Here is a 25,758-nt window from a genome sequence, read left to right as displayed (position 1 = left end):
TAGTTTTCATCAATCTCTTAGTGTGCACAATCTATTTTATGGAAAATAGTGTGACCCTCCTGCATAAGTCAGGGTGACCATCAAAACATCGCCCATGCGATAGTACTGCAAAATAAGGTCACCATAAATTGGCAACACTGGCACCGGTCTGAAATAAGCCAATTTGTGTTTAAGCCCATTTATCTGTGTTAAAAGCCAGCTCGGGACTAACAGGTGATTCATTCAATATGCCCACCATTGGAGTTAAACGTGATCTGCTCTTCGAGGCGCTCGGCAAGACGTACAGTGAGTTTGAAAAGTCCACGTGTAATCACGTTTTCATCGCTTGGAGCTCCCTAATATTTACCTCTTTCCCGTAGCCGATGATGAGTTCCAGGATCTCTGCTTTGCCTTCGGGTTGGAGCTGGACGAAGTGGTAGGTGCTGCTGACTAATAAAGAGTACAAACATGTTAAAATCCCGTGAAATAATGCCCACAGACCACGGAGAAGCAGATGCTGACCAAGGAACAGGGCGATGTGGCAGCGGCGGCCAATGCCAGCGAGGAGATCATATACAGAATCGACATACCCGCCAATCGGTATGATCTGCTCTGTTTAGAGGGCTTGGTCACGGGTCTGCTGGTATTCCAGGGAAAGTAAGTTCGATGCATCGCTTTCCTATTAATGGAACTATGCTACAGGATGGAACTATGCCCTTTCAGACTCAAGCCCCCTAAGTTCCAGTTTGTGGAGCTGGCCAAGAGGCAGGTGCTGAAGATTGACCCTTCGACGGCGCAGATCCGTCCGTACGCTGTGGCCGCTGTGCTCCGGAACGTGACTTTTACGCAGGCCTCCTACAACAGCTTCATCGATCTGCAGGACAAGCTGCATCAGAACATCTGCCGGAAGCGTACTCTGGTGGCTATCGGAACGCACGATCTGGACACCCTACAGGGACCCTTCAGTTACGAGGCTCTGGCGCCGGATCAAATCAAGTTCAAACCACTTAACCAAACCAAGGAGATGACTGGCAGCGAGCTCATGGACTTCTATTCCACGCATGCGCAGCTGAAGCAATATCTGCCAATCATTCGGGAATCACCGGTTTATCCAGTGATCTACGATGCCAACCGTGTGGTGCTTTCACTGCCGCCCATCATCAACGGTGATCATTCCAAGATTACGCTGAAGACCAAGAACGTATTCATCGAGTGCACGGCCACGGATAGAACGAAGGCAAAAGTGGTGCTGGACACCATTGTGTGCCTCTTTTCCGAGCACTGCGCCCAGAAGTTTACCGTGGAGCCGTGCGATGTGGTGCAACCCGATGGCAGTGTGATCTCCTATCCGGAACTGGAGGTGCGCGAGGAGAGGATATCGGTAAAGCGCGCCAATGCCTATATTGGCATCGATGAGCCGGCGGAAAAGCTCGCAGATATGCTGACGCGCATGTATCTGGAGGCCAAGGTCGATGGCGACTCGCTGGTGGTTAAGATCCCGCCCACACGGCACGACGTCATCCACGCGTGCGACATCTACGAGGACGTGGCTATTGCCTACGGCTACAACAACATTAAGAAGTCCCTGCCTGCATTCATGCAAATTGCCAAGCAATTCCCACTTAACAAACTGACCGAACAACTGCGCGAACAGGTGGCCCAGGCGGGCTTCACCGAGGCGCTGACCTTTACGCTCTGCTCACGGGATGACATTGGGCGCAAGCTGAACAAGAACATCGACGCCTTGCCGGCCGTGCACATAGGCAATCCCAAGACCCTGGAGTTCCAAGTAGTGCGCACGACCCTATTGCCCGGTCTCCTCAAGACGCTGGTGGCCAATCGCAAGATGCCGCTACCCCTGAAGCTCTTCGAGATCAGCGACGTGGTGGTTGCGGATGAGAGCACGGAAGTTGGTGCTCGCAATGAGCGAAGGGTGTGTGCTGTAAACTGCAATAAGACCGCTGGTTTCGAGGTGGTTCACGGCCTGCTAGATCGCGTGATGCAATTGCTCTCTGTGCCCTGGAAATCGGCCAGCGGGACCAAGGGCTATTACCTTCAGGCCACCGAGGGTAAGTTGTCGAAGAGTTCTTGTGATTTTGAGTTACCCATGTTCCATTTCATTTCAGATCCCAGCTACTTCCCCGGTCGCTGTGCTAATGTAATGTACGACGGTGTTGTCATCGGCAAGATTGGGGTTTTGCATCCCACAGTGCTGCAAGCCTTCGAGCTGACCACGCCTTGTTCGGCGGTGGAATTCACCATTGAGCCTTTCGTCTAAAAGATTTGCAAAATGTTCAACATTGTCTAAAAGTTCACAAATAAATTATCACAAATTAATAAATAATGCCAAGGTTTTGTTATTTATGAAAGCCGAAACCCCAAGCCAGTTCAAACAAAACAATTTGTTGTTATTTTTTATTTATGCTGTTTAATGTTCTCTTTTATATTTTTCCTTCAATACAATAATAATAATTATAAGAGTAATAATAATCCGTAGTATACTCATATAGTATGTGTGTATTTAATATATGTAGTTTTTTGTTTTTCTTGTTTGCATTTTTTTTTTTTGTTTTCATACTTTTCATATTTGAAGTATATTTATATTAATTTTTAAATTAATAAATCTATGTGAATTTAATTTCTTTCGCTTGAAAAAAATTCTATATTTATTCAGTATGCTTTTGTATTTTTCATTTTTATTCCCATCGTTTTGTTTGCGTTTCAATCAAGGATCTCATAATCAATCATCTCATAACGGCTGTATGTCCTCAGATATTCGGTTGTATCTTTTTGTTAATCAACAAAATCGAATAAACTTCCTGTCGGGCATATCGGGCATGTGTTTGGGTTTAGGTGTTTGTGTATGTGGTATATATATTTCTCGTAATTTGTTGTATCAAATAACTTAAACAAACATCTCCACATTCTCATTACATTATTTGCTTGCAGCTAAAACATTGAAAAATAGAAAAAAAGTAGTTTCATGCTTCACTTATATTATCATTTATTTCGTATTTTCATATTCATCATTATCATCGATAAAGTATATCTTGCAATAACCATCGAATTTGTTGTGTTTCTGTGTGTCATTAGATTATGCGTGGGTTCTCTAAGCATTATATATCATCATCTCAAGCAACATTATCGTTCTCCTCTAGAATTTTACAAAGCAATTGCATGACGACCCCCCCACACCTTTGACTGGTGTCCCGGGCTTCGGATTTCACTCGTGCCGACTGGAGGATCAGGCAAGAAGGGTTTTTGTTAAGGTTTATCAAGTGTTTTTACATATCTTCGTTAGTTTCACGTTCCGCTCGCGTTCATCGGGTGATCGAAATAAAAGTTCGTGTATCTCATATATGCTATTCGCTAGTATATATTTTAGATAGGTATATATTTTATGTACGTCTATGAGCAGTGTCGGAAAAGCATCAAAGATGGCAAGCAAGCGCGCCGCTTCGTCGCCTCGTCATCTTAATCATCATCATCGTATCGTATATCGTTTAGTTCTCGTAAATGGAATATTAAAACGTTACTCGACCATTATGTTATTGATGTTTTACTTAGTTAATTAAGCAATTTCAATTTCTACTAACTACATTTTTCGGGGTATCGACCACACCATTCACTTCTGGCAAAGAACACCAAGCTCTGTAGCAGCTCCGCCTCGGATGTTTCGTTCGTATTGGTTGGTTTGGTAGTATCTTTGAGTTTGGGAGTAGTTTGCGGTATGTATACGTTATATGTTGAATTAAGTAATTATCTGTCGGCTGTGGTTTTTCGTTTCGTACTTTTTTTTGCGATTCATAGCGTATGCATATGCGTTTTCATAGCTTTGTTCTAGTTTCCAGTTTGTTAGCTTCTTGTTGTTTAGTTTAGTTTAGTTTGGGGTTTGGATTTTATCGGGGAAAAACTGGGGATATAGAGAATAGTGCGCGCCTTGAATTTACAGTTTCGACATTCATTTGTTGCCTTTATTAATGTTATTAAATATATATATAGATGTATTTATGTATAAGTGTTGTAATAAAAGTTTGTGTGTATTTTAACTTTAGCTGGCGCTAAACATTTCAATTTAATGTTTCATTCATAAGACTGACTTTTATCCTAACGTAAATGTATTTGTGTATATGCGGGTGTGTGGGTTTGTGTGTGTGTTGTGTGCGGGAGAGGGGTTAGTGCTTGTATATATGTGTGTGTGTGTGTGTAGAAGATTTACTTTTCGTTTCGTTTTCCCTATAGCTCAACACACAAAAAGCTACCACTAACTTCATGCTTCTTCAAAAAATATCAATACATTTAAAAATAAATAATATATATTGGACCCAGTTGCCTGGGCACCAGTTTCAAACATGTTTTCTTCTAGCATTTTGCTTTTTTTTATCATTTTGCATTTCTTTAGCGTTATTATGTTTATATGTTTGCGGTTAAAATTCACGTATTGCCTGCGAAGTTAAATAATTACCCGAATTCAAACGTTTTTATATTGTTAAACTAAAGAACAAAGCCATGTAGCAATTTTCCATCTAGCTGTTGCTGTTAGTTGGTTTCCACGAAAGTTGACAGGCAGTTAGAAGATTTAGGATTGCGGAGAAGAAGCCGAGAATCCGAATAGTAATTGTACAAATTCAAAAAATATTATTTCGCTTTGCATGTTCAAATCAGTGAGATGCTATTGATGTTGACGTTTCTGCTAGGTCCTGGTAATTTGTTTGCAGAAGTTCTCTCAGTACGAGCTGCTCAATTCAGGCATCGAAGAGATCCTCCATCTGAGTTTCGCTGGCACATCAGTTGGACCAGTTGGTGGTATAGTTGGTCCAGGGCATCTATATAAAAAGGAAAACATTGCGTTTAGTGATATGAATTTTCAACCAATTTCATATAGTCGTTCTGATTGCAAGTGCTAACTTACGTGTTTATCGTGGTGATCCCACACCTCCATCTTGTCCGGCATATGTGCGGAGATGTCAACGGCTCCAGGAGCGCCCACAAAATGCTGGTAGCCGTAGGAGGGCATCAAGTTGACGTGCTGCTGCTGCTGCTGGCTCATATTTGGAGGTGCCTGCATGTTGTGGTAGTCCATGGGCATCTGAATATATTGGAATATCAAATTAAATAACGCCAATCTTAAATAAAACATTTCATCAATCTTTGCTTACATTCATTGGCTCATGCTGCTGCTGCTGCTGCGGATAGGGTCCGTTGTTGTAGGCCCTGTACTGCTGCTGCTGCGGCTGCTGCTTTAGCCAGTTGAGCGGTTGTTGCTGTTGCTGCTGCGACTGCGGCGGAGGAGGCGGCTGCTGCAAACCTGGAGGCTGAGCCTTAAGCTCATGTGCCCATGGGGGCAACACACTGGCTAGAGCATCTTCCATGTTAAGTGACGGGCCTCCAACGTTAAAGTTGTTGTACTTCCATGATGCGGCTCGCTCAGTGCCTATGGGGCGCGGCATCTTGCGAATGTCGTCGTGGTTGGGCGACATGGCAGATGGTGAGCCCATACCCGCCATTCCGCCGGCACCATTCTCCAGGTGCAGCATATCACGGCCCGTGTATGAAGGATACTCCAGAGTGCCGCCATACCAACGCTGTGCAGCTGCTCCTCCTGGCTGTCTGGCACCCGTTCCAGGTGGTTGTCTGCCTGGATTTCCTCCAAACACATTCGACTGCGTTCCACCCTGCGGCGGTGGCTGCGGTGGCTTGGTGTTGCCTTGCGGAAAGATGACGCGTGGATTCAGGCGCAGTACGTTATTAGCATCCACGATGAACGACGATGTGGGGTCCATTGGATAGTTCAGCTGCTGTTGTGGCTGCTGCTGCTGCGAGGCTCCCACCATCCTTTGCAAATTTTGCAAAGTCTGCAGATTCTGCAAATTCTGCTGCTGACGATCGATCATCGCCGAGGCGGCGGCGGCAGCTGCGGCTTGGGCAGCCGCAGAATTGTTACCGCTAGCTGGGTTGGAACCAATCGCTCCAAATGTGGGCGGTGCTCCGGCCTCCGGCGCAGAGATCGGCATGGGCACATGACGCTGGATGGGAACTGTGGCCGTGGGCGGTTTGATAACGCCTGGTGAATGAGCAGGAGCCGTCTCACCCAATCCTTGGGTTCCATTCATGGAGGGTTGACCCACAGCGGGATTGCCCTCGTTGGCGGACACCATCGGTGATCTGGCTGGTGCTGTAGCAGGCCCTCCTGGTCCACTGGTGATAATGTTGAGAGCTTGTTGGCTAGATTGCGGTTGCTGCTGCTGCTGCTGTTGGATCACATTACCCACAGGAGGCGAGGTGGAGTGATTCGACGAGGCCTTGGAACTGCCAACGGGCGAGCTAAGGATGTTGCGATTGTATCCTGGTGCCTTGGAAGCATCCGCTTGCGGCAGACCATCGCCAACAGCTCCTGCTCCACCGCCGATGCCTGGATCACCCAACTTGCCCCACTGCGACTGCTGGTAGTCACTGAACAGGGAATATGCGCTAGACAACTTGGCTGCTAGCTGGGCACTGAAGCTATCGCTGGTGGTGTTTGCTGCACTGGCGGCCATCAGATCGTTCAGTAGGTTTGTATTGATCACGAGATTTTGCTGGGACGTCTGTGGTTGCTGTTGCTGGTTTGGCTGTTGTGGCTGCTGCTGAGGAGCTTGTTGTTGTTGCTGCTGCTGAAGCGGCTGTTGTTGTGGCTGTGGGCCAGGAACTGGTGCGGGCTGGGGTAGTTGCTGTTGTTGCTGCTGCTGTGTTTGATGCTGTTGCTGGACTTGGGTGGGAGATCCAACTCGCTTACTGGGCGGTGCAATGGGAGCAATGGGTTTCACATTGCTGTTGGTAGCTGCTGCTGCTCCTGCTGCCGCGGCTGCATTCACAGCAGCCACATCCGCTACATTAAAGGTGCCAATTGGTCCAGCCAATATGTTGCTGTTGCCACTCACACTTCCCAGCTGGGCAACGTTGGAAGCCGCCGTTGCTGCAGGTCCTCCTTGGCCAGCTACAGGCTTGCCACGTCCAAATGGAGCCACCACGCCACTGCTGCGTCCACCGGCAGAGGTGACCACCGCAGATGTAGCACCACCCTCAGCCTTTTTGGGCGAGGACTGTCCAATAGCCGCTGCCTTTGCGAAATTCTGTGCACCCGGTGACACAGTCGATGATTTACCCAAAGTGGTACTGCTCTTTTGTGCAGCTGGCAGGGATTTGGAAGAGCTTTCTGACTTGCTCTTGATCACGCCATTTGAAGAGCCACCTCCAGAGCTGCGACCAGGCTGCTGTTGGGCAAGATAGCTACTGCCAGCCCTGCCGCTCCGGGAACCCGATCCACTCGAAGCCGATACCTTGGTGCTACTGCCATTAGACTTGACCGACGTTGATGACCGTCCACTTGGGCCCTTCACTGACTGCGGCTGCTGTTGGTGCTGCTTGTGCGCATTGCTGTACGAAGCTCCCGCTGGTGTAGTAGAGCTAGCTGACGAGCTGGAGGATGTGGAGGTGGTGGACGCGGCAGAAGAAAAGGTATACGCATTCACACCGGCAGCGGTGCGATTGTCCCAAGTTCCCACGGACATCGGGGTGCTTGCTCCGCCACTAGACGCCTGCTTAATACTGCTGTTAATCCTGGGCAGCATTTGCAATATGTCCACATCGGGATCCTTGATTAGTGCCAAAATGAGCATATGTGCCTGTTTTGTAGCATCGGTTAAGCCCTTGATCGTGATGCAACGCTCTGATTGGTTCTTGCCCTGCTTCTCCACCTCGATGTGAGCACCAGTGGTGGCCCGAATGGCGTTAATGTTGCTTCCACCTCGTCCAATAACCCTGGAGATGGCATTTACGGGCACTTGCACCTTCTTGCACGTCATCTCGGGAACCGAAGACGCTGCTGTAGTAGTGCTGGTGGTCAGGGAGCTTGAGCTGTTGCTGGAGCTGTTGGCTAGGTGGTGGTGCGGATGATGTTGCACACTGGTGGCCGAACTGGTGGCTGTGACAGGCAGTGGGGCTCCACTCGCTCCCACCGCTGTGGTCTGCTGGGCGCTACTTTTGCGGACTACTTCCTTCCAGCCATCGACTTCGGTGCGCTTTGCAGGATTCAAAGTGGTGGCACTCGCAGTTTGTGACGCTGGCTTTGCAACTTCCTTCCGAGTAGTATTGGCGCTACTGGTGTTGGTAGCGGTGCTGCTGTTTATGTTGCTCGCAGACTCGCTGCTCTGCAGTTTGCTGGAGCTACTGGGCTGCTGCTTGGCTGGCAGTGCAACCTCCTTGGGCGCAAGATTCTCTTTCTCACGCTTGCTGCTGCTGCTGGACGAGCTGTTTTTCTCTTCCTTCTTTTTGAGCGCAGGTTCCTCCTTCTTTACATCGAGTTGCCGCTTAAGAGGAGCAGCCTGTTGTGTGGCAGGAGGTTGCTTTACAACTTCCACTGCGGGATGCTTCTTCGCACAGACGCCCTTGAGGACGGAGTTCGATGTGATTACTGGTTGAGTTGGTTCCACCGATATCAACACCTTGTTTTTCGCCTGCTTCTTGTTCTTCTTTCCCTGACTGTTGGTGGACACGGAATTGGCTGCCGCTTCCGCAGCCTGAGCGGACTGACTGCCACCGAAGCGCGCACCTTTGGTGTCTCCGCTGGAGCACGAGCCCTGATCGATGCCAGAGTCTCCCTCCTCGCGGGCGGCGGCCGGCGCTGCCTCCTCGTCTTCATCGTCCTTGTCGGAATCATCATCCTTGTCACTGGCGTCATCGTCATCGCCTTGCATATCGTCTCCGCCAGGCCCATTGCCCTGTTGTTGACGGCGCTTCTCCTCTTTCTTCTCCATCTTCTTCTTCTTCTTGCGCTCACGACGACGGGCGGCGGCAGCTTTGCGGCTCTCTTCGCGAGTCCGCTCCAAATCCAGCTCCTCCAAAAGGATCGAAGCATTCTTATTGGCCTTGACGGCCTGGGCCTCTTTGGCGCTACGCAGGATCTTCATGCAGTCAAAACACTTGTCTATCAGCTCCTTGTCACTTATGGTACCAATGAAGCGAATCATCTCCTGGTCAGAGGGAAACTGGGACACATACTGCACCATCCACTTCACAATCTTGGTGTGCCCCTTGCGGAAGGCAGCCATCAGACAGGAAACACGTCGATTATCCTGTGAGTCAATGTCAGCATTATGGTCGTACAAAAGCTCAACCACACTCAGGTGACCACCATGGGCAGCCAGCCAGAGTGGGGAGTTACCCTTCTTATTTTTTACCTCTACGCTGGCATTACGAGATAGCAGGAGCTCCACGAACTTTTGATGGCCCTTGTCGGCGGCAATTGTTAGAGCCGTATCCCTGGACGTCGGCACCGGAGCAGCATTCACATCCGCACCCTTGTCCAGCAGAACGCGACCAACCTCTATGTAACCGCCTGACGCGGCTTCCATGAGTGGGGTCAGGCCCGTCTTAGCTCGATGCTCCACATTGGCCCGTCGGTCAAGCAGCAGACTTACGACCTCGTGTCTGCCCTGGAAGCAAGCCAAAGTCAAGGCCGTATTGCGATTCGTCTCGATCTGGGCATTTATGTCCGATCCCTGATCTAAAAGCAACTTAACCGCCGGCGTATGACCATTCATAGCGGCTAGCATAAGCGGTGAAATGCCCAGTTTGCTGCCCGTTCGCGAATTGATCTCTGCTCCATGGCTAAGCAACAGTTTAATGATGTTCACATAGCCCCCACTGGCTGCCAAGCTCAGTGGAGTGTAATCAGATACATTGCGGTGCTCCTTGTTGGCACCAACGCTAAGCAGAAGTTCCACCACCTCGTATCGGCCGCCAGAACATGCCAGGGACAACGGTGTATCCTTCGTACGCTCTGATTGAGCCTCCAACTCAGCGCTGTGCTTGAGCAGAATGTCCACGACTTTGTCGTGGCCAGCGGTAGCGGCTAGTATAAGCGGTGTGAATCCCTTCTTATCACGGTGCTCGATGTTTGCTCCCCTATTGATCAACAGTTCCACCAGCTCTTCATGACCGCCGGCACAAGCCAAGGTTAGCGCCGTGTCGTGGTTGGATTCCGTCTCTGAATCTATTTCGATAGTCTTGTCCAAACTCACGGTGGTCGCAACTGCTAACTGGTTCTGCACTAGAAATTGTTGCTGGGCTGTTGCGACCTGAGGCTGTAGATGGAGTTTGGTGTTCTCTGCAAGGGAAATTAAATTTAATTATTTAAATTTGATGAAATAAAATGTAATCTGGTTATATGTAAAGACTACAAATGAATAAGATACTAATTATGTAGGGATGACCCACCTTGAATGCCTGCTGGTGTCTGGCGCACCACGCAACGACGTTCCTTGCGCGACTGCTTGTCAATGGCCTTTTTGGCAATGCCGCCGGGCATCGACTTGGTCGAGCTTACACCGCTGCTGGGCGCGGGAGTAGGCGTGGCCATCGGCCAAATGGAGAGCTCGTTTTGTTGCATTTGCTGTTGCTGAGAGGCCTGAAGAGCGAATTGTGTATATCCTACAGCAGGCTGCGGCACTACAACAGAAGCAGGATGCGTCTGCGTGGCCACCTAGAATATAGTGTATAGCGCATAAGACTTCACTTGATTCTCTTGAGATGTATGAACATACCTGATGCTGGACACAGGTGGGTGGACACGGCGGCGGATGCAGGTTAAAGTGTTTTTGCTTGAGTGGAATTGCCTGAACACCAACAACAGGAGCTCCTGCCGGCACCTGGCCGCTTCGCTGAAGCAATAGCTCTTGAGCCACCTGCTCTAACTCACTCTGGGTGGGCGGACGCTGACCGCCAGTTCGATGCTGAAAGAGATGCGCCTGCTCAGCGTGTAACTGCTGCTGTTGCTGTTCGGTAAGAGGCTCTCCAACGCCCTGCTGTTGCTGCGCCTGATGTTGCGCCATGTGTGGTGGCAACTGGAAGAGCAATTGCACTGGCGGAGCATTCTTGTCGCCGCTTTCCACGTTGTAAACGAAGTTGGTTGGAGGCTGCTGCTGATGCTGGGCAGCAACAGCTTTAATTATGCGCGCGTTGGAGTTCTGCTGAAGCTGCTGCTTTAGTTCTGGATCGTTTTCCAGGGCAAGCTGTTGGTGTTGCTGAAAATCGGATGCATTGGACAAAGCTTGGTGATGAAGCTGCTGCTGCTGCTCATCCGTAAAGGGCAGTAAGGAGAGCGGTGTTTGCTGGTGTTGCTACAAAGAAAAGTAAATTGTATTTTTTAAAATCCGAATCCCTTAGCTGTGGATAATGAAACTAACCTGCAGGTGCATTTCCTCAGCATCGAGTAGCCGCTGCTCTAGTTGGATGTTTTGCTGCATGGGATAGTCGAGGAGGACAAGATTCGCCTGTCGCTGGGCATCCTGCGGAACATCGCCTGGGTTAATGAGACCCGGCGACCTTACCACACCCACCAACTGCTCCTGACCAGTCCACTTGCCGGAAGATTGCGCCCAATTTCCAGCAAATCGACCCTTGCACATCTGATTGAGGCTAAACTCGGCAAGCTCGGGATAGTTTAGGCTACTTGCCAATTCCTATAACAAAAAGTACAAATATATGGTTATTATATGCAACTAATGCTTAGAACAATAAATCAATTAACATTCATATTCCTTTTAGTTTAAATTAACTTGCCTGGAATATATCCTCCATTTCGCCATCATTGGCAAAGTGCTCCAAACCCGAATATAGCTCACTTGCGCTGGCACTGCCGTCATCTTCTGCAAACACAGGTCGTCGTCGTAACCAAATTAGAATATAGATATGATAAATATCCGTTTCTGATCTTACCGCATTGCTGATCTCCCTCTCCATGCTGCTGCTTCTGGTGGACTACAGACGCTTTGGCGTGCGCCGCTGCCGCGGAGGCTGCTGCCAACTGCTGCTGGAGTACGCTGTTCAGAGCCGCGTTGCTGTTGGCCGCTGCCTTGAGATTGCTTATTTGGGGCAGGACATGAACCAGTTCCGAGTTGCTAAGTTCAGGCGGGAAGTCGCACACTGTCTGCGAGTTTAGGATTAGGTTTTCCAACCGAGTGGCCATTTTGCGCTGTTTCAATGGCAACGAACTGGCGCCGCTTTTGGAATTGTTATTATTGTTGCCAGTTCCTTGGTCGCTATCAGGCTCGTCCAAGAAGAACTCGTCATCATCTGCATCATCTTCTTCTTCTTCGCCTTCTCCACCACCTTCGTCTTCGTCGATGTAGTCTACTTCACCATCGTTGTCCACCTCCGCGTCTTCGTCATCATAGTTTAGCTTGTCGACCTCACCGCTGTTGGTATCCTGCTCTTCATCATCATCATCCTCCTCCTCGTCATCCTCTTCTTCCTCCACAATTATGCCATCCTCCCTTAGAGCGGCCGCCAATTCAATTGGCTCCGGCGGCAGTGTGTTTTCCTCGCAATCTGCCCCAGCACCACCTTCTGCATCATCCTCGCATTCGCTCTCAAGATCCGAACTAATCTCAACCTGATCCTTGTTAACCGCTGCCACAGCAGCAGCTGCTGCTGCGGCCGAGCAGAGCGTGGCCAAGTTCTTCATCTCGGCCCGAGGCTCCGATCCGAGACGATCTGCTTCGGTCGGTGAGGACATGGTAGTCTCCTCCATTTCAGGCGGTGTTTCAGTGGGCGACTTTGGCTGATCACCAAAGAAATTGTGCACTCCCACCATATGCCAGCCGTCCTTGAAGAAGTTCAGCTGTGGTGTGTTAAGAGCCAGGTCTTTTCTGCCCCTTGGACCATTTACCGCCGTCTCCAACATGCCACGGAAATCGTCCATGGCCGTCTTGCGCTGTAGAGCAACATCCATGGACTGCTGTTGCAGCTGCTGATCGACATAGTTGCCGCTGCCAGTGGGCGAGGGAAGTGGAGATGCCGGAGAAATAGAGTAGGCCATGTTCGCGGATGAAGCCGCTGCTGCTGCTGCAGCCGCTGCATTGTCCAGTCCAGCTACTCGCTGGTGATGCAGTTGAAGTTGCTGCTGAAACTGGAGATGCGGATGCTGCAAGTGCTGCAAATGCTGCGTATAAATACAATGTTTTATTTGTATGAATAAAAAAGGTAAGCGTTAGCAAAACGTACCAGGTTATTATAGATGGAGACCATTGGGTTCGGCAACACTTGCTGGGCGTGTTGGGCGGCCGCTGCTGCTGCCGCCGCCGCTGCTGCTGCAGCTGCTGCTGCTGCGGCCGCTTGCTTTCGGTTGTTCTTGTTGGTTGCCTTTACCTTTGGCCTGTCGCTGATAGCTGTGCTCTGCAGAACTTCGGAGGAATGGGTTATTGCTCCGCCAGAGTTTCGCTGTAATTGACAATCCAGTTGTTATAGAAATTATTGTGTAAGTAGGACATGTGGGACTTACCGCTGGAATCTGGGCGCATGCGCTATTGTCCAGTGCTGTCGGTACGGGCTGATTGTTGTCGGCTCCTGATTGTAAAGAATTATACAAAGAATAAGAACCTTTAAAAGGAAACATTAGGCTGTTTTAGCTCACCTTTAAGGGCTAGCTCGTTTGGGTCACTGCTGCTGCTCTCCGGCGGCAGTTCACCCTTCTTCAGCTCCGGCATAAAGCCGCGACGGCGCTGCAACCGTGGATCCTCTCCAGCGCATGCAAACTGAGGAGTCTTTCCATCCTCACCCAAAGGCTGCGTGCGCACCTGCTCGCCAGGCTGTTGTTGATCCACCGGGCAGTCAATAAACTCCACTACCTCGGCGGTTTTCAACGCGCGATTGCGGTTGGGTAGCATGGCCTTCAACTTGAGCTGACCTGGCTGAAGCTGCTGCTGCTGCTGTTGCATTACAGGCTGCTGGCAAACGGTGTGGAAGAGTACAGGTGGAGCGGGCGGTGCCTTTTGCGGCGGCTGCAGAGAATTGATGTGCTCCATGTCCAGGTCGAAGTGCTTACATGGCACTAACTGGTGCTGGCCAGCTGCAGGTGGCTGCTGTTGTTGTTGTTGCTGCTGCTGTTGTTGTTGTTGCTGCTGCTGCTGCTGTTGTTGCTGCTGCTGCTGTTGTTGCTGCTGCTGCTGCAAATGGAACAATCTCGACTTTGCAATAAGACCCTCTTGCTGCTGAGCGCCAAGAGTAGTCAGGTCAATTCCTCCGACTTCGCCATACTCCTCCATACCAGTCTCACTGCCCGTGGTACTGGTTCCGGCTCCCGCACTCATTCCCGCAGTAGCAGTAAGTTGGAGTTCTCCGGCATCCAAAAAGTCGCCAGTTCCCATTGCCACGATGTTGGAGGATCCGTTGCCGGCACTGCTGAACTGTTGCTGGTGGAAATGTTGTTGATTGGATGCACGTGCCGCCTCAGACAACTCATGCAAGCCAGGGGGAGCGTTCAGCTGCTGCAACTGATGCTGAAGCTGCTGCTTCATGATCTTTTGACGCATCTGATTTGGACCAGGTTGGTTGCTGGTTGGTGCTGCCTGGGTAACATTCGCAGACGCTGCGTTTTCCGTAGGCGAAATGTTCGGATAGCGGAAAAGCAGTTCGACCACACGAGTGTGTCCACCCTTGGAGGCTTCAATTAACATGGTGCTGTTGTCCTTCAGCTTGTGGAACGGGTCGGCGTTGTTTTTTAATAGCAGCTCCACCACAGACTGATGACCGCCGGCACAGGCTAACGACAAGGCAGTGTGGTCATTACTGGTGGTCTGTTTGTTGACATTAGCGCCCTTTTGAATGAGGAACTTGACAGTGCACAGGTGTCCGGCACGACAGGCTTTCATTAGTGGCGTTCGCCCACCCTCGGACTCGTGCTCTAGTTCAGCTCCATACGATAGCAGCACACCGGCCGCATCTGTGTGTCCGTTCTCACAGGCATGCGTCAAGGCAGTATCCCCCGTCTGGGTCTCTGCATGAACATTTGCCTTCTTCTTCAGCAGGAAGCTTACCAAATCGGTGTGTCCCTCCTGAGAGGCTTCCATTAGGGGCGTGGAAGCACCCAGCTCAAGATTAGCTCCCTCCTTGATCAGGAATGCAGCCACCTCCATGAAGCCACCGCAGCAGGCCAGCGTCAAAGCTGTCTCCTGGGTCTCCTCGGTCGTGGCATTGATGTTTGCACCCTTGCTGAGCAAGAGGGCTACCATCTCCTCGTGTCCCTCGCGAGCGGCCTCCATGAGCGGGGTGTAGCCCTCGTCGTTCACCTCCTCGATGTTGGCTCCCCTCTCGATCAAGAGTGTTGCCAACTCCACATGACCACCGCAAGCCGCCAACGTTAGCGGGGACTCGAAAGAGTCCGTGGGCATGTTCACCTGGGCACCGGAGTCCAGCAGCAGTCGAGCAACCTCTACATGGCCGTCCATTGAAGCCTCCATTAGGGCAGTGTGCATTTCGTCGGTTTTGTGCTCCTGATCTGCACCTGCCTGAAGCAGGAATCGCACCATATCCAGGTGACCCTTGTAGCAGGCTAGAGTGAGGGCGCTCTCCTTGAACTCATTTGAGTGGGTGTTGATGCCGGCTCCATGTTCAAGCAGCACCTAAATGGGTACAAGAATAACCGATATGCAATTAGCTAAGCAATTACAAAGTTCAAAACCATTACATTACTGCCGAATGCATCAGATAAGATCAAAGTAAATCACAGAGCTTGGCATCTTGCCTACGCCAATCAGTAACGCGATTCAGGTCGCAGGTGTGCCAACACTCTCAAATCTCGGATTATAATCACTTGCATTTTACACAGTATTGATGCAAGGCATGTACTGGTATCACTTACCTTGGCTACCTCCACGTGGCCGGCGGAAGCTGCTTCCATCAAGGGAGTGTGTCCGTTCTCGTTCTGCTCCTCGACGTTGGCGCCGTGCTTGAGCAGCACCTTCACCACGTCCACCTGACCACCGGCGCAAGCAAACATGAGCGGGGTGTTGCCCGTGGCACAGTGGGCGTTCACATCGGCGTTGTGGTTGAGCAGCAGTTTGACGATGTCCAAATGACCGGCGGATGCAGCTTCCATTAAAGGCGTTGAGTCCTTTTGCCCTTTGTCCTCCACCTGGGCGGCAGACATGGCCAGGAGAACCTATGACAGTCGAAGATTAGATTAGATGTGGTCTTGAATTGCCCGAAGTTATTTTTATTTCTTGTTTTGTCTTTTTCAACTCTGTCGGCATTGTTTAATTAGTTGCACACTAATTCAGGGCTATTTATCGATAAACCATCTGAGTGGGCAAACGTCAGTGGCGATGCCACGTCGACGAACGTAGTTGACACGCAATATAATAAAGGTGCATTTACTTTATAAATATTTTTCTAGTTTCCAGCAGAATTACCGAGTTACCGAAATTAGTCAAATTCCAAAACGTTTTGGAGTGATTATAACACTACATACCTGAGCCAATTCGTAGTAGCCCGCAGAGCAGGCCATTGAGAGCAGGGACTCGCCATCATCCGTGGAGGCGGCGGCGTCGTTCAGGTTCACGTTGCCCTTGCAAAGCAGCCGCTTCACCGTATTGACATCATTATCCGTGCAGGCAGCCACTAGGGATCTGGAGAATCCACTGCTACAACAATAGGTAAATAGATTGCGAGTAAATATACACTGCATTCCCTGGTACAGAACGACAACACTCACTTCTTATCGCGGGGACTGCTGGCGCAGCGCATCTTTGTCAGCGCCTGCTTGGTCTCGTCGATGGCGTGAGTGGCGTGGCGCAGGACAGGAGCCTTCTCATTGGCCGCGGCCTCGAGCAGAGCGGAGATATTGCTGGAACGCTTGTTGTTGGCATCCAGGAGAAAGGAACTCACCTCGGGCGCGTCCTCTTCCTCGTCCTCATCGTCGATCTCCTCGTCGTCCGCGTCGTTGTCCTGTAGCACATCTGGTGAAGGGATAGGATAGATATAGATATTAGTATAACGTGAAGCAAGTTTATGAGCTTATTAAACTTACCTATCTCCTCTTCATCCTCCTCTTCCTCTTCGCCTTCAGACTCATCAGAGTCTTCCGACTCTTCCTCCGTTTCGTCCTCATCCTCGCGCACCTCACCCTCGTGTGGACAGCTATCCGGATCCGATTCTGGAATATCGTCCTGTAAGGGAGAAAGCATTTTGATTCATTGTCAAGTCGAGCTATTTTCTACTAACGAACGAATATACGAGTAAAAGCTGGAAGTTACAAATTAAAGAAGCTATTAAATAGTTGATCAGTAGAGCCCATTCTTGTTGTCTAAGGCCAGCAACAAAGTGGTGTGGTTTAGGTGTGTTTAATCATGTGTGCGAGGAGGAAGCGGAGTAATTGGGTTATAGATCGATCAAGTATTCTGCGTAAATTAATGTTTTAGTACAACTGGTGGTGTGAAGGTTTAGGTACTTTCGTTTGCCTTTTGCCTTCAGTTAATGGATTATGTTGGGTTTTCTTTTAACTTTTGGGATGCGGATCGGGAAACTGATTTATAACGCGAAACTGAAACTTACCAGGAGATCTGGCCTTAAACACAAGAATGCCAATAGGATCTACAAATAAAGAGAAACGAAAGAAACGTGTACATAAATAATAAAAATTAACGCAGGCACAGAGAGAAGACTCTTTTAGGGCTAGTTGAACTATATTGTAGAGGTTACAGCGAATTTACATGGACGATTAAATGCAGCAGATAGTCCACGCTGTATCGGAATCTTCGAATCATTGCTTTGGTCAAGTTTTCCAAAAACGTGCTGGAAGTTGAGCGGTCAACCGTTGCTGCCTTGTCCATTTGTTCTCAGATGCGTTGGAATTCGTTTACAACGGAAATTTAAAGAGATCTATTTTTTTTGTTTTTGGTCTAATTCAACAATTCACAAACTTCAAATATGACAAGGACTGCATGGCGAGCGAGAAACGTTTTAAAACAATCCTATAAAACAAATGACGTTTGAACAGTGATGCCAATGCGACGAAAAAGCGATGGTAGGGCAGGTTGGCCAAAAATTTAATTATCGATAACAGAGTAGAACGAGGAGAAGACGTAGAGTGAAAACTAACAGAAAACAGGACAGTCCATTTAATGCATAGTTTCTTCTACTTATGTATGTTGGCTTTTCATATTACTTCCCAGATCAACAATGAAAAAAACCTTTTCTGACCCTGATTTTTACCACATTAGCCAGTAGTTTTACGGTGAATTTTAAGAGCCGCATGAGTCAGATAGTGCAGTTCGCACATCGATTTAAATACGGCACACACACATACACTCACGCTCTGCATAAATGTGCGAGTGTGTGTGTGCTTACGCCCACGCCTTAAATTTTTAAATCAAAAATTAAAATAGGGAAAGACATTGCTGAAAAATATTGCCGAAATACATTTTCAACACGAGGGCAAGTGCTGTCTGCTAAACCTTTGATGAATGAACAGAGGAACAAAAAGAACATAACCAATCTGAGAAGCAGAGAAACGGCAGCGGAAAGAAAAGCAAAGAGAACCTACAACAAAAATTCATCATGAACGAGTTCAACAGCAGCCGTTCGGTTCGTTTGTTCTCGTTGCTGCGCATTGGTATGCGTGTGGGCCTGTGTTTGTGTGTGTGTTCGTAAATTTGTGAAAAAGAAAAGCAACCATAAAATGTTTGCACGCTACCGCAGAAAATAATCAGAAGATTGTCTGTCTCTTGACCAAAAAAAGTAAGATACCCAAAGTTCATTACACTCTAAGTGCGTTATTATTATTATGGCTCTTATTTATTATTGTTTTTTAAGTGTTTGACATACGTTTCTTCACTGCTGCAACAACAAAAACAACAGCAGCTAGGAAGAAGCAGAAGCAGCGATGGCGTTGCCAGACCGGCAACGGACATCTTTGTCACGCTGCCCAAAAGAGAATTCGCGAAAGCAGCCGAAAAAAAAATTATGTACATGTGTAAGCAGCGAGGAAATTAAACTACTAATTTGCGTGGGGCAGGCGGGGGTCAATTGCAAGATCCCACCGATGCAATGACCTTTGATTTTAATTGAGTAGCTGCATACATAAAAGCTTTTACGTTTTTTCTTCTATCAACTTGCATTTAACATTTCGCAAACGTGCTTGTTTGCTAGACAAAGAAGTACATAGGCATACGCATACTATGGCAAGCCAGCGAGCAGTCGAACAGCTGATAAATCATTCACACACACTATCAAGCGAATAGGGCTAGCACACACAAACAGCCTTCCGGTTTGTATGAGAGAAAGAGAGCGACGCCGCAACAACAATTGCGTGTAGCACAAATATTTGCGATCAATTCAATTCGAGGTATTTCCCCACGTAAAATTGTATATAATGCGAATCTGTGGAGCGGCAAGCGTGGATTTAGTTTGAAATATAAATACTTATTCGTTCAACTACGATAATAAATCACTCGGTTATTCTGATAAGGAGTGTTTTGTTATCACTTAGCCGATAACACAATACGCCTATAATCATCTGTCTTAGCCAAATTGTTTGCACTATCAATCAAAATTATCTGAGGGAAATTACATGTTTTACTTTATTTTTTTTTTAACTATATGTATGTATATGTAAATATCCAAAAATAAGATGACTGTAATTTAAATGCTGCTTAGCATTACCATCTTTTTTTTATACTATTTTGGTTTTTGTGACAAAGCTAGTTTAATCCACAGTCACTAGTTCATTGCGTTGTCCTGTAATTCTAAGCAAGATAAGATGGTTCCGAGTAATAGATGGGTTTATAAAGATGAGTGTAGTATGTGTTTATGACTAAGGCCAAACAAAAACTAGTTCTACTTCTAGAGGCGTCGAGTAACAAGCTTGAGATTTCAAAATAGTACCAAAATGTCAGCTTTCGAAAAGATCGATGGACATGCAGGACAACTTTAAAGCGAATACAATACTCTTTAGTATGTCTTAGAGACAAGTCTACGTAATGGCTTATATGCAGAGGTGGGCTCACTCACCTCTGAAACGGACTCCTCCTCCGATTCGGATAGGTCTGTGGTGACGGGCTGGGGATAGAATTCGGTGTCGGTGTCCGTATCCGGCGTGATGATGTTCTGCAGCGCCGAGGAAATGGCATTCACGATGCCCGCCGACGAAGACAGCGAGGAGGCGGTTGACGACATGGACGAGGTGGCTGAGCGATTGGAGGCGGAGGCCGAGGCAGCGGCAGCCGCATCCTTTAGCTTTTGCTTAAGCAGGACAGCGGCATTGGCCATATCAACGGCGGGATTCAGGGCCATTCTGGCCCCGCCTACCGCTCCTACTGATGATGATGATCCTGATCCTCCTGCGCCTGATCCACCGAGAGCAGCGCCAGCGTTGCTATCGGCGGCAGCTGCGGCGGCGCCCATCAGCAGAGTGGTTGTGGCGAATTTCAAATGCGCCGAATCCTTGCTGGTCATGTTGGGTGCATTACCGGTAACAGGCTGCTGCTGTTGCAAGGCCACCTGTCGCTTCAGGGCGGCCACTGCTGCTCTAGTCTTCTTCGAGGACGAGGAGCTGGAGGAGCTACTACTGGGGGCAGGAGCAGTTGCGATTGCTGCTATTGCCGCAGCAGCAGTTGCATTTGCAGGAGCGTTGGTTGCAGGCAGTGCTGGGCTGGGCGCCGAGGCCACGGCGGCACGGAACTTGGCGGCACTTCCAGCTCCGGTGTTGGTTACCGATGCGGGATTGGCAATGACCGTGGTACTCCCACCGCCACCGCCACTGCTGCCACTCCCACCGCCTCCGGTGCTGATGTTCGTTGTTGTTGTGGTGGTTGTGCTGCTGCTGGCCGTGGGCGGTGTGGGCGTGGCCGAGGACTGACTGCTACTAGTTCCAGACATCTTGGCAGTGTTATTGGTGTTGTTGTTGTTGTTAACTTTCAATCGGCTATTGCTGGGTAAAGGTGTGTTGGTTAAAACGCCTGATGACTCCGTCGTCGTCAGTGGCTCATTCTTGGCCGTCAGAATCTTCCGCCCGCTGTTTTTCAATAGAGCGGCGGCTATCGATTGTCTGGCGGCAGCGATTCGGGGTAAATTATGATTCAACTGTCTGTTGGGGTTTTGATTGGTGTTGTTATTGTTATTATTGGATCCAGAGCCAGAGCCTGTGTTATTCTTGCTGGTTGCTGGTGCTTTCGGTTGATTGGTTGTGGTTTGTTGGTTAAAATACGCTGTGGAGCGCACATTCAAGTCATCGCTTTCATGGTTTTTCGCATCATTATTCATTTTACTCTCTCGCTGGAGGTTCTGTGTTGTTGGGGTTATTCTTTTTGATTTACTTTCAATTCGCGCGTCCTTTCGGGTATCAAAAGAAGTAAAGGTATAGAAATTAAAATGTTTAGTTTGGGTAAACAGATGTCACGTCCCAAATAAATTTCACTACAAGTGAATTTAACAACTTTGTTGATGTGTTTTTCAAAGGTGTGTAGGGTCACGGCGGTGACGGCGGCGGCACAGAAACACATCAACAAAAATAGGTTCTTGGGTTATATTGATTTTTGGATATTGTGAAGAATTGGTTTATATATATGCGATGGGCAAAGAAACTAACACACACATTCGCACGCACACACACACACACACACGTAAGCACATGAGCCAGCGAGGTGGCAACTCTGCGCATTCTTTCACTGTGCCTTTGCACACTCGTTCGTACATCGTTCGTTCGCATTTAATTCTCCCATTCCATTCCATTTCCCCTGTCCACTGATTCACATTTTTACACCGAAAATGATTCAGGTGCAAGACGAAACAAAAAAATTGCACTAGATCACTTAATTTCCCCACGTTTCGTATCGCCAATTTCGTTTATTCACGGATACAAGACCAATCGATGCGCAATTAGGACTCGGGGCAACGTGCTTCACTATTTATATAATCGCAGAGGGGAGACGCCGCCGAAACGACCAATCGATTGTTGCACTTCGCAAGTTTACTAACATTCGAGAACTTGGAATTGCAATACTTTATTTATAAAACTTTTCGCAGCAGTTTCGACTTCGCCCGAACGAACGAAGAAAAAATCACTTTTCGACTTTGGCGTATGCGTTTCTCGCTTGGTCGATAGCCTCGTCTCTCTCCCGCACACGCGATGCCCTGACGCGGCCAGTCGGACCGCTGTCACCATCCCGCTCACACGCGCAGACGAAGCCAGAAAATAGCTGAGCGACTGAGGGAAAATTTTTTTGCCACTATTCCGATGTCGATTTTCACCAATTAAGTGACGTTTGCTGGACAAAAAACTAGCACAATTCACGCCCCAACCGATGCCCAACAATTTGGTAATATTTGCGCGTATTACCGTTTAAAATTTTTAGCAAATTAATCAATTTTTCAGCAGTGTTAAATTCTCTGTCTATCGTCAGAGTTTCGGATCGCCATATTATTCCCGGATATTGAAAGAAAAGGTAGGACCATACTGCGGCTCGCGATATAAATTCACATCGATATTTCTCCCTTCACTTTTGTTTCCGGCAGGGTGATATTTTTGAATAGTCTGGCTGTGGTCCCATTAGTTTTGAATTTGTTTACTAACTTCTCTCTTGTTATATATGAGAGAGTTCATAATATGGAGATATTTTTAATCTTCTTTAAGAATCTTGCAAATTAGAAATTGTTTGATTTTGATTTTGCGGTTACATACACGACTTTGCCATGTTTCGGTTTTTAATATAAAACAAATTTTCTCTGCTGCAAGTGTGCCCATGTAGGAAAAATTGTGCAATGCTTAAATTATTAATTATTATTCGAATAGTTTTTGAAATGATGACCTGATATTTACGATTACGACTATAGAAATGATTTAACGCGAAATATTTTGATTTTTAACCATCAAAAGGAAATCGGGTTATTCGCGTTGTTCTTTCGGGCCGAACCGGGAAAGTCATCGATAGTATCGCGTTCATCCGATTATCGTCCCAGCTCTAATTTTTTTCCAAACTAACAACACGACGTGTCATTTGCCGGAATCGCAGGAATAAAACGATATTAAAATGCACACGGTGTTAACCCGAGGAAACGCCACGGTGGCATACACGCTGAGCGTTCTAGCTTGCCTCACCTTCAGCTGCTTCCTGTCCACCGTCTTTCTTGACTACCGTACCGATGCAAACATCAACACGGTCAGAGTGCTGGTGAAGAATGTCCCGGATTACGGAGCGTCCCGGGAGAAGCACGACTTGGGCTTCGTGACCTTCGATCTGCAAACGAATCTCACAGGCATCTTCAACTGGAACGTGAAGCAGCTGTTCCTGTATCTCACCGCCGAGTACCAGACACCGGCCAATCAACTCAACCAGGTGGTACTGTGGGACAAGATTATCCTGCGCGGCGACAATGCCGTATTGGACTTCAAGAACATGAACACCAAGTACTACTTCTGGGACGACGGGAATGGCCTGAAGGACAACCGCAACGTATCGCTATACCTCTCGTGGAACATCATTCCGAACGCGGGACTCCTTCCCTCCGTTCAGGCCACTGGAAAGCACCTGTTCAAGTTCCCGGCCGACTATGCCACCTCGTCCATTTAGAGCTTAGGGCTAATGCTAAATACAGCTGGTTCCGCCCGGGTTCCCTAGCTTGTAGTGTCTATCTAATAAAACCCCAAATAAAATATCTTTGTAAAGATTTCGAACTGTATCCCAAACGAAAGAAACTTAAGAGAAATTCGTTGAAAATAATTTATTTTTGGTCCATTTTTATAATGACAATTTTATCTATAGCTTTCTATAGTAATTAACCAGCGAGTGACTGCAGAGCGCCAGCACTTAGTTTTCGGTCTTTCGTCTCAAATCTGGGTTTGGCAGTCGAACTAGGGTTCAACACTGCAGCTGAGGTGTTAAGGGATAGAGCTACAACCAAAATAGCAATAAAGAACTGTGCGAAAATTTTAAAAAATATTAGATTTTGGAACGCAGATATGATTAGTACCAACACACCAATTTTACTGAGGCCATGTTGATATCCGCTAAAGAAATCGAAAACTATACTAAAAATGTGTAAAAGATCTCCAATATATATATGACTGGTATTCAAGGCCGCATCGAATGGGTTCGTTTCAAAATTTAAAACTGAATCAAATTCGTTAACATTTTTTACAAGGCTTACGCAATGAAAAAGACTAATTGACCTTTGAAAATGTAATCCTTAAGACGAAGATGATGAACCCAACATATGAAAATACTTATTCGATCAATTCACAACTAATACGAAAAGGAAAGGATTTTGCATTCGGAAGATTATTTTTATTTCAAACTTCCTAAATAGAAGCATTCATTAGATTACTTATTTTACAGTCGGGGTTTTTTTTTTAATGTCTATTAATGCTGCAGCATCTGACATGCGATAACACAGTTGTCCTTGACCTAGTTGTAGAACATAAACATAATAGATGCACATCAAAAATGTTTATTTATAAGATCGGTTAAGTTTTAATATGGCAACGTATGACAGACATTCGTAATACAAACTTGCGTAAATGCATTCAGGAGTTCGCAGTTTTATGATTATTTATCTGATTACATATTTTAGCCTTGGTATGTTTTCCCACTGGGGACGTGCGAGCGTATCTTGTTTAAATATTCTTTGGTCTATATTTATAATAATTAAACAAAAAAAAAAAAAATATCTAATTATAAAACAATACTTTCTTCGATGACTATAAATTTGATATACCTAGAGTTCAAATAAATATTTTAAATATACTTTGAGATCATCTTGAGATACTTGTTTACTCTTTGTTTCTCGCCTTTTGGCGATGTTCGTCTAATACTTCCCGCAATCGCTTGACGAAATTAGCTTGATCTCTCGGAATAAAGCCCAGGAAGGCGTTCCTCGGGGACGAATACAGCAGCATGATAACCTTGCAGACGACCTCGGAGGAAAATCGGGCACAGCCACAACTGCCGGCGGACATTGATGATGCTAGCGAGTCGTGTTCTTCTCCAGGTGTCGATCGGAGAATTATAAGTTTCGAGTCCTTTATAAACGCTCCGGCGAACTGACCAAGATAAATTGAAGGCATCAAAACCATAGGCATATCAGTTGGCCAATCCTCCGCACTGATCCCGGGATCACCGTTTTTTATAGCTATGTACACGGAACACTCAAGCTTGTGACTAATGCTTGGCTCCTCTAAACTTGCTTGTGTCGACCAATTCAGCGATCCAGTCCATAGGAGTTCATTTATAATGGCATCTTCCTCCACAGGAGGCGGTTCTTCTGGCTGTGGCTGCTTGGGTGTTTTGACGCCCGGCTTTCGTTTTGCACCCTGAAGAATCTCCTGCAGTCGTTCGCTAAACGAATCCTCATTGTTGGGTATGAAGCCAACCAAAGCTTGATGATCGCGCGAGTAGATGAGAATTAGAGCCTTGATGTTGCAGTTGGGATTGGAGGGGAAGTGGATGCAACCAGCGAAACCAGAGCTCATCGCCGTGATCAATAAATTGAGTACCTCTCCTTGGCTGGATCGGAATACAACCATCCTGGCATCCTTTAGGAATTGTTCGCCAATTTTACCCAGCACTTTTTTGGGTATCAGTTGTGTTTTCAGCTTGTTTGGCCAGTTCTCCGTGTTGATCTCCGGCTGACCTTCTTTAACCATGGAGCAGATTTTGCATTGGACCGTGTGCAGAGTCTTCGGTTGATCCAATATCTGTGCATCCTCCCATTCGAGCTCTCCACTCCAAATTGTTTCCTTTGAGTCACCATTTTCAGGATTTTCCGGTTCTTTTTGCAAAAGCAACGCCCCAATCATATGTGTTAGACAATCGAGTTCCCCTTCGTCATCACCCACTCCTCGGGCTTCCTCTGGAACCGGCTCCATGCCCCTTTCAAGATGCAATCTAATTAAATATGGATTTTGTCGGATAGGCAACTTGTCGGTTAAAAATTTGTTTATCTGTGATATGCTTCTTCTTGCTTTTA

The 25,758-nt window shown here is 47.5% G+C and overlaps 5 protein-coding genes, 2 long non-coding RNA genes and 1 other non-coding gene across 15 annotated transcripts; 3 read left to right on the top strand and 5 right to left on the bottom strand.

Moving 5' to 3' along the window:
* Positions 1-101: 101 nt before the first annotated feature.
* On the top strand, positions 102-2,321 carry beta-PheRS (Phenylalanyl-tRNA synthetase, beta-subunit). Its single transcript, NM_142980.4, has 5 exons — positions 102-285; positions 360-415; positions 479-636; positions 703-2,048; positions 2,106-2,321. The coding sequence occupies exons 1-5, from the start codon at positions 228-230 to the stop codon at positions 2,255-2,257; spliced, it is 1,770 nt and encodes a 589-aa protein (NP_651237.1). The 5' UTR covers positions 102-227; the 3' UTR covers positions 2,258-2,321.
* A 211-nt stretch (positions 2,322-2,532) lies between these two features.
* On the bottom strand, positions 2,533-22,219 carry mask (multiple ankyrin repeats single KH domain). Of its 6 annotated transcripts, NM_001260351.1 has the most exons (18): positions 22,133-22,219; positions 19,807-21,126; positions 17,350-17,388; positions 16,826-16,964; positions 16,511-16,754; positions 16,268-16,436; positions 15,659-15,958; positions 13,433-15,419; positions 13,301-13,365; positions 13,024-13,239; positions 11,737-12,952; positions 11,581-11,666; positions 11,205-11,480; positions 10,563-11,138; positions 10,237-10,501; positions 5,139-10,126; positions 4,892-5,068; positions 2,533-4,805 (listed from the first exon to the last, which is right to left on the bottom strand). In NM_001260351.1, exons 2-18 carry the CDS (start codon positions 21,055-21,057, stop codon positions 4,767-4,769), a joined length of 12,033 nt encoding a protein of 4,010 aa, NP_001247280.1. In that variant the 5' UTR covers positions 21,058-21,126; positions 22,133-22,219; the 3' UTR covers positions 2,533-4,766. The 6 variants fall into 6 exon arrangements, with proteins under 6 accessions (NP_001247280.1, NP_788733.1, NP_001262904.1 ...); NM_176556.2 differs by lacking the exon at positions 17,350-17,388 and having other exon boundaries at positions 11,737-12,961; positions 16,268-16,439; NM_001275975.1 differs by lacking the exon at positions 17,350-17,388 and having other exon boundaries at positions 11,581-11,663; positions 11,737-12,961; positions 16,268-16,439.
* Positions 15,497-15,615, bottom strand: scaRNA:MeU2-G25 (small Cajal body-specific RNA : MeU2-G25). Its single transcript, NR_048474.2, has one exon. It is a non-coding gene; the product is annotated as a small cajal body-specific RNA : MeU2-G25 (small nucleolar RNA).
* On the bottom strand, positions 21,062-21,595 carry lncRNA:CR44092 (long non-coding RNA:CR44092). Its single transcript, NR_074057.1, has one exon. It is a non-coding gene; the product is annotated as a long non-coding RNA:CR44092 (long non-coding RNA).
* On the top strand, positions 21,417-22,883 carry lncRNA:CR45217 (long non-coding RNA:CR45217). Of its 2 annotated transcripts, none has more exons than NR_125241.1 (4): positions 21,417-21,757; positions 21,823-22,112; positions 22,172-22,238; positions 22,806-22,883. It is a non-coding gene; the product is annotated as a long non-coding RNA:CR45217 (long non-coding RNA). The 2 variants fall into 2 exon arrangements; NR_125242.1 differs by having other exon boundaries at positions 22,169-22,238.
* On the top strand, positions 22,746-24,439 carry Spase22-23 (Spase 22/23-subunit). 2 transcript variants are annotated; one of them, NM_001260350.2, is made up of 1 exon: positions 22,746-24,439. In NM_001260350.2, the coding sequence occupies exon 1, from the start codon at positions 22,824-22,826 to the stop codon at positions 23,361-23,363; it is 540 nt and encodes a 179-aa protein (NP_001247279.1). In that variant the 5' UTR covers positions 22,746-22,823; the 3' UTR covers positions 23,364-24,439. The 2 variants fall into 2 exon arrangements, with proteins under 2 accessions (NP_001247279.1, NP_651234.1); NM_142977.5 differs by having other exon boundaries at positions 22,746-23,475.
* Acp95EF (Accessory gland protein 95EF) lies at positions 23,502-23,806 on the bottom strand. The gene is made up of 2 exons (NM_080159.3): positions 23,772-23,806; positions 23,502-23,709 (listed from the first exon to the last, which is right to left on the bottom strand). Exons 1-2 carry the CDS (start codon positions 23,787-23,789, stop codon positions 23,569-23,571), a joined length of 159 nt encoding a protein of 52 aa, NP_524898.1. The 5' UTR covers positions 23,790-23,806; the 3' UTR covers positions 23,502-23,568.
* Positions 24,243-25,758, bottom strand: CG13609 (uncharacterized protein). The gene has a single exon (NM_142976.5). The coding sequence runs from the start codon at positions 25,655-25,657 to the stop codon at positions 24,563-24,565; it is 1,095 nt and encodes a 364-aa protein (NP_651233.1). The 5' UTR covers positions 25,658-25,758; the 3' UTR covers positions 24,243-24,562.

This window comes from Drosophila melanogaster, chromosome 3R (assembly GCF_000001215.4).
Source record: "Drosophila melanogaster chromosome 3R".
Classification (NCBI taxonomy): domain Eukaryota; kingdom Metazoa; phylum Arthropoda; class Insecta; order Diptera; family Drosophilidae; genus Drosophila; species Drosophila melanogaster.
Note: the sequence above shows the minus strand (reverse complement) of the source record. Positions and strands in the feature narration are given on the sequence as shown.

Coding starts and splice junctions, on each gene's coding strand:
- mask (NM_001260351.1), bottom strand. CDS start 21,057: ATGAATAATGATGCGAAAAACCATGAAAGCGATGACTTGAATGTGCGC. Junction 13,240..13,300: donor CATGCGCCCAGATTCCAGCG/GTAAGTCCCACA, acceptor TGTCAATTACAG/CGAAACTCTGGCGGAGCAAT. Junction 11,667..11,736: donor AGAGGGAGATCAGCAATGCG/GTAAGATCAGAA, acceptor CTGTGTTTGCAG/AAGATGACGGCAGTGCCAGC.
- Spase22-23 (NM_001260350.2), top strand. CDS start 22,824: ATGCACACGGTGTTAACCCGAGGAAACGCCACGGTGGCATACACGCTG.
- beta-PheRS (NM_142980.4), top strand. CDS start 228: ATGCCCACCATTGGAGTTAAACGTGATCTGCTCTTCGAGGCGCTCGGC. Junction 416..478: donor GGTTGGAGCTGGACGAAGTG/GTAGGTGCTGCT, acceptor TAATGCCCACAG/ACCACGGAGAAGCAGATGCT. Junction 637..702: donor CTGCTGGTATTCCAGGGAAA/GTAAGTTCGATG, acceptor ATGCCCTTTCAG/ACTCAAGCCCCCTAAGTTCC.
- CG13609 (NM_142976.5), bottom strand. CDS start 25,657: ATGGAGCCGGTTCCAGAGGAAGCCCGAGGAGTGGGTGATGACGAAGGG.